The sequence below is a fragment of the Hippichthys cyanospilos genome, chromosome 8 (genome assembly GCF_059441005.1).
Source record: "Hippichthys cyanospilos isolate Australia breed blue-spotted pipefish chromosome 8, RoL_Hcya_1.0, whole genome shotgun sequence".
Lineage (NCBI taxonomy): Eukaryota > Metazoa > Chordata > Actinopteri > Syngnathiformes > Syngnathidae > Hippichthys > Hippichthys cyanospilos.
In genome coordinates, this window is record NC_142376.1 from 7,052,349 (window position 1) to 7,058,747 (window position 6,399).

At 40.7% G+C, this 6,399-nt stretch overlaps 1 protein-coding gene across 1 annotated transcript; it reads right to left on the reverse strand.

Moving 5' to 3' along the window:
* Window positions 1–311: 311 nt before the first annotated feature.
* Window positions 312–3,063, reverse strand: LOC148419974 (protein FAM161A). The gene is made up of 4 exons (XM_088421810.1): window positions 2,938–3,063; window positions 2,523–2,758; window positions 1,166–1,315; window positions 312–1,065 (listed from the first exon to the last, which is right to left on the reverse strand). The coding sequence occupies exons 1-4, from the start codon at window positions 2,998–3,000 to the stop codon at window positions 456–458; spliced, it is 1,059 nt and encodes a 352-aa protein (XP_088277936.1). The 5' UTR covers window positions 3,001–3,063; the 3' UTR covers window positions 312–455.
* Between the last annotated feature and the right edge of the window lie 3,336 nt (window positions 3,064–6,399).

A 6,399-nucleotide genomic window follows, 5' to 3' on the forward strand; every position in this document is an offset into this window, starting at 1 on the left:
TGTCTTAGTGTCCGGTGAATAAACGTCGTGTCTTTAGGCCAACGGTGTCAAACTTTTAGCTTGCGGGCCGCATAGAGCATAAATCTATTCCCAAAGTGGGCTCGACCAATAAAATCATGGCACATATTTAGACAACTTTTAAAAAGCAACTTTAGATGTATTATTTTTTTTAATACTGTCCAAAATAGTATAAGCACAACATTACTACTAATCGTAAAACATTAACGTTACAAGTAATCGTAAAACGTTTCAAGTTTTTTATTTATTGAAAAAAATCACTTTACATTACAAAATAATCTCGAGGACCGAATCAAACCCGTTTGCGGGCAAGAACTGGCCCGCGGGCCGTATTTTTAGGCAGAGTCGCAAATGGAGAGAGGCTATTTTCAACATTGCTAACCCTACATTTTTAAGATGCTGAAAAAGTAATTCAATATGCAGTCAGGCAGTCTATGCTAAGGTTGAGACGAGTTTATCTGTTCCTGTTGCTCGCTCTCTTTCACCAGCTCGATGGACACCTCCAGCTGCTTCTTCACCGCCTTGGACGGCAGACCTCTCAGAGGCCCGGGGGAGTCAGACTTGCCCGGCAAGGTAGAGGACTGCTGACTTGCGGTTTTGGGATGTCCTTGGTCTTGCGGTCCCTTGGCGGCCATCTTGGACTGCCTCTTCTTCTTCTCCCTTTCCAGGAAGCGGAAGGGCCGCGGGCTGCAGGCTCCCGGGGCGGCCCGTCGCGGTGGGCGTCGACCGATGACCTCGTAAAGGGGCCGGTGGATGTGAGCCGGCGCGGGTGAGGCCCGGAACTTTTTCTGGCACTCCCTGAGCTCATCCAGCTCACGTCGGAGAAGCGCGTTCTCCAGCTCCACCTCGGAGCGGGTGCGCACCTTTCGCACTTCTCGCAGCATCATCTGGAAAGGTTTGGGCACCGTGACTTTGGAGTTGCCCGGCCGCATCTTGAAGACCTTTTGACGCGGCACGCATCTTGGAGTGCTGGGACTGGATGACTTGGGTTGGAACCTGAAGTGCTTCTGGATCATCATCCTGTTCTCTGAGCTGAGTTCACTCTCTCTGATGAGGAGAGAAGAAAATTAGGTCACCAGAATAATCCCAATGCCTTTGGATCTTGAGAAACTGAAACTTCAGTTTGTCCTTGAGGGTTTGACCCCACCTCTGAGTTGCCCTGCGTCCATCCGGTGTCACCCCCCTCACGTTGTCTTCAAAAGACAACTCTGATTGGTCGGAGCCGCTCGACGTCTCGTTGAAGTCCAGCTCCTCCTGGGAATTGATTCTCTGGAGCTTCCTGCATGTGGATGAAACCCTGTGATAAGACATTTTAACCTCATTATGCCGGCTTGTTTGATTGACAGGAGAGACAGCAGGTTCTTTTTTTACTGACGTTCGCTGTGCTTAGACTTTTCTTAACAGTTCACACCGTAGAACGCTTTGGGCTCCTACATAACAAAGCCGGTATACAAAAACTTTTCCTTAATCGTCCTTTGCCTAGTAGCATGTCGACCCGACGCCAGCGAGAATAACCTTTTTACCGGAAGTACTTTTGCGACCTTAAACAAACTCACGGGATCAAAATTGTCCGAAAACAAATAAAATTAATTCGGTGGACTTAGAAATGATATCTAGCTGATTCAAACTGAACTAAAAAAAAAAATAATCGAACTGAACAAAGTTTAAATCGTTATCAACACAATAGCGCCATTTTAAGGCAAACGAATGGTGTTTACATCGCCAACAGCCATACTCATTTTGGTCATTTCCCGTTCTCCTTCAAAAAGAATATTTACTGCAATATTTTTAAAATTAATGTCTTGAAGTCAGTTTCCTTCAGCAACATAAAATTCGATGGGCATGAGCACAAAAATTCTCAAGAAGCCATGTCTGAAAACACACACTTTGGTTTGAAAGGCCGTTTTGTGGAACTTGAGATTTTCTGATGGATATACGCTATGTACGGTTGATATAGTGTAAAAAACTAAACATTAGCCCTAAAGCCAAATTCATCCCACAACATGACATTTGATTGCCATGTTACTATGAGGAGAATTACAAAAAGTCTCAAGAAACCATCACCCAAAAATGCTGGAAAAAGAATACCTTGCAGTTCTACCTAGCAACATGAAATTCGATAGGCGGTTCTCGCATGAGGAGCAGGACGAAAAAAAAGTCTTAAAAAGGGAATACAAAAGTTTGACAATTTAGAAGCTATTTCAAGGAAGACAATTCACTGGGTTTCTCCTGTTGTGACAACCTTAGCCACTGGGGGCAGTATAATACAGGCCCCCCAGATAAAACCCAGATAAAACCACAATGGCTGTTTTTTTTCTATCTATCTATCTATCTATCTATCTATCTATCTATCTATCTATCTATCTATCTATCTATCTATCTATCTATCTATCTATCTATCTATCTATCTATCTATCTATCTATCTATCTATCTATCTATCTATCTATCTATCTATCTGTATATATGTATATATGTATATATGTATATGAATTATGTGCCTAACCTGATGGAGGTGTTGTCACCATCCCTTCGCAGATGCCCATCTTCGTCGTCATCCCAGTGTTGGATGTACAGCCTCTCCAGCTGGGCCAAGTTGTTTAGGTGAGTTGTTTTCAACTCCTCCTGTCTGTTGTAGTAGCCGGCATCTTCATGCCGCTTTTGTAGGCCGTAGATGTGCATAGAGAGCGAACTCCGGATGCTTCTGCCACTCTTACACTCTGCGACCACATTGCCATTCACCTGTTGCGTGCACAAAGGGAAAATGGTCCATAATTCTCAGAAGGAAATAACATTTCTAAAAAACTAGGAGTACCCAAAAATGAAACTGTTATTCTAATTACTTTGTGGGGAAAAATGGCTTGTGTCAGGAAATATTTGAAAAGAAACAATTTCCTTGCCAACAATGTGCCTCTCCTCACCTGATTGGCCAAAACCATACGTCGATCCTCATCCAGAGAATTTGAGCGCCACCTCAACGCCATCCTGATGCTTCCTCTGCGTCGAAAGCGCCACTTGTGCTGCTTCGCTCGAGGTCCGATCCTGCTCTGATTCTTGCTAAAGTGTAATGGTACAATTAGAGCGGCTCAAGTGTAATGGCGCTTGACTGAAGGGCCCAATGAGCAGATGCTCCTTATGGGATAGACCAGATTATCGTGTTGTCCAGCAATATTGCCCACCTGTTCCTCAGAGGGACTTCTATCCAACAACATTGACCCACATTACAACTTTTGATTTTAAAAGAAGACGCGACTAAAAGGACGTTTCAAAAGAGAAATAACATTCTACACTATGCGGTAATTTGTAGAACATGCAATCGTGACTTTATGGAATATTACGATGAACTTTTTGTGCGGCGTGATTTCAAAGTTTGTTTTGCAGCTCTTCTCTCTGCGCCTTTGCAGTCACTGGTCAATGCATTCAGGATACACTAGACCATCACGGTTAAGTGAATCATTAAACTGGTCAAATTTGATATATTTTGCATAGGATAAAGAAAAAAAATGTATTTGTAATGTATTTGTTATATTGTCTGTTTACATGTGTTGCTGCACCATTTGTGTTCAAATATCTGTTCCTTAAAGGGTTGTAGCACACTACTGATGCAATTTATTAGTTTGTCTGTGACATTTGTCTTTCTGTTAGCGTTAAGATGATTAAAAATAGACTTCTTGCAGAACTATGTAATTTGTTTTTCATTTAATATTGTGAATTTTTCATACACGTTTGGCTTTATCGTTGCAACGCAGATTTTGTTGCCCAAAGAAATCCTTTTTTTCTATTTTCTGTTTTGTTTTTTTTTGTGCTTACAGAAAAGTCTTCATAACTAACTAAATAAGTAAGGCTTGATTATAAAAATTGGTATGGGTTTATTCCACAATTCTTTTTTCCTTAGAAATTTGGATCGTCATTTTTGTCTGGCAGGAAATACGGTTGTATAATAAATGTGTAGAAGAATACAAAGGTTGTGTTTGTTCCAGTGACACACTTGGAGCCTGACATGCCACGTGACTGTCTGGTTTCAGGCCAAAGACTTGACTCTTTAATCCTTTCACCTAAACGACCTCCTCACGTTTCCATCTGTCTCCCGTCTCTCTCCAATTCCTTCACCCCTGACTCCATCTACGACAAAATAGACATCGGGTTGGACCACGCATAACAATCCGAACTAAACACAGAGGGTGCTTTAAAATCCACACACTATTCAAAAAGAGTTGTTTAAAATTTCAGTGTGTTAAACATGTATATATTCATTTGGAAAAATAAAAGGGGGGAAAAAATCCATGAAAATAGAAATCGATGTCAAATCTAAAGGAGGTGAGGCTCGATTATTGCATTGCATTGTGGACTATAGTCTAAAACAACGCGTGGAATTAAAGCGTTTAAATTTAATTAAATAATTCATTAAAGTGTAGACTTCCCAGCACAAACCACAAGATGGCGACAAAACACTGACACGACTATAAATTTGGCCCGAGCCTAAAGAAACAATACAATATTGAACGAAATCAGAGGTCAGACCAAAGAAAAAAGTCAGATAATTGGCCTGACGGCGACAATTTTGACCCGTTGTGATAAAATAAGGATCACCTCTTCGGGGCGATCGAAGGATTTTGCCTGCGTCGAGGCATTGTTTGTTAAACTAAGTAATTTTTGTTTACTCACAATGGACAGTGGACTAATGTTTTCGGCTCATATTATCATTTGACACCCTGGAACTAAATTGGTGTGTGTGTGTGTGTGTGTGTGTGTGTGTGTGTGTGTGTGTGTGTGTGTGTGTGTTTGTATTTGCCACATGGTTGGGGCTCATATTTTTTACTGTCTTTGTGTGGGTGACGTCTTGCCCTTGTGTTGCCATTTTTTGAGGGTCAAAGTTTGAATTGGATTTTGCTTGAGTTTGGGGTCATGTTAAGATTAGGCAACCAAATGGTTAAGGTTAAGATTAGGGGCTAAGTACTTCATTATATATATCAATAATGGGATGGACCCAATAAGATAGTAAGACAAACCAATGTGTATGTGCTTGCATGTGCGTGTAGGTGTAAGGCAGTCCTTCTCAAATAGTGGGGCGGGCCCCCCTGGGGGGTGCCAGGGAGGGTGCGGATGACCTCAGGGGAAATGATTTGTTCTTGCCATGTGAAGTGTCAATGTGATAAAATGAGGATCCTCATCCTTTTTTTCAGGCACTTTGATGCACCTGGGATTGTTTCTGCTTAGACCAGTGTTTTTCAACTATATCGATGCACTGAATATAAATAAGATTATTATTCATGAAAATTGTTTAAGTATACCTACACATGTATCCTTTTTAACATTAACAACAGAAAAACGCAATATGAATCAACTTTCAACAACTGTTAATTATTTTTATAGCGTTTATACGGGTTATAGCTTTGTCTAAAATGGAAAAAAAAGAAGCAATTTGCACAAAAAGTGCCTGAAACTAAAAGAAAATGATGAAAATTATTACTTTATTGCAATTACATTCCACATGACAAAAACAAAGCCTTTTTCCTGGCGTCACCCCCCCCCCCCCCCCCCCCGCCCCACTATTTGAGAAGCACTGGCTTAGACAAACTTTGAACCTGTAGAAATGCTGTAAAAAAATCTTGTAGAGTTGTTGAAAGTTTTTTTCATATTGCTTCTTCCTTGTGTCAGTGTTAAAAGGGACACAGTTTTAGGTATGCTTTACAGTTTTTATAGATAATCTTATTTGTGGTTGGTGTGGCAAATGGGGAGGGGGCACAAACTATTTTCTCTTTCTTAGTGGGGGCTTGAATGAATGAATGAATGGCATGAGGGCTTGTGACCGTAGAGTAGTATGCATGGCTTATCTACATCGGAGGAGTCATTTGACCTTGCTCCCATGTTTGCCGTTTGTGCTCTATCAGTGCCGGCTGCCGTGCTTGAACCGTCATACTTCTATTTGACACATGACTGTGACAACATACAAACATCATGTGATGTCAATTTCAGATTGGGGAGTAATGTCACACAACTACATCAGTAATGTTCATTATGAACACAACTGTAATACATGTAAATTAAATAGAATGTAAAAATGTTTAAAGAAAATAGTAAAAAAAAATAGTATGTTTATTTTCAGAGCCAAATTTTGATATTTTGGGGATTAAAACAAAACAATGTTACCGAAATTGTGGGCATTACTGTCCACTTGCAATGGGACCAAGTGAGGCAGTAATTTACCAGATCCAGCAGTTTTTTTTGTTGTTTTTTTTTTCTCAAAAACATTTGAAAAAAGCAGAAACAAAAGCAGCAAATCTTGACACCTTTTTTTTTACTTAGTTTATTAGTTGGTTGAGTGGCTCGTGATTAGTCCTAAACCACTTTTCGAGCCCCCTCCCTCTATAAATATGAACATA

Coding starts and splice junctions, on each gene's coding strand:
- LOC148419974 (XM_088421810.1), bottom strand. CDS start 3,000: ATGGCGTTGAGGTGGCGCTCAAATTCTCTGGATGAGGATCGACGTATG. Junction 1,316..2,522: donor GGTGACAACACCTCCATCAG/GTTAGGCACATA, acceptor GTCTTATCACAG/GGTTTCATCCACATGCAGGA. Junction 1,066..1,165: donor GGACGCAGGGCAACTCAGAG/GTGGGGTCAAAC, acceptor TCTCCTCATCAG/AGAGAGTGAACTCAGCTCAG.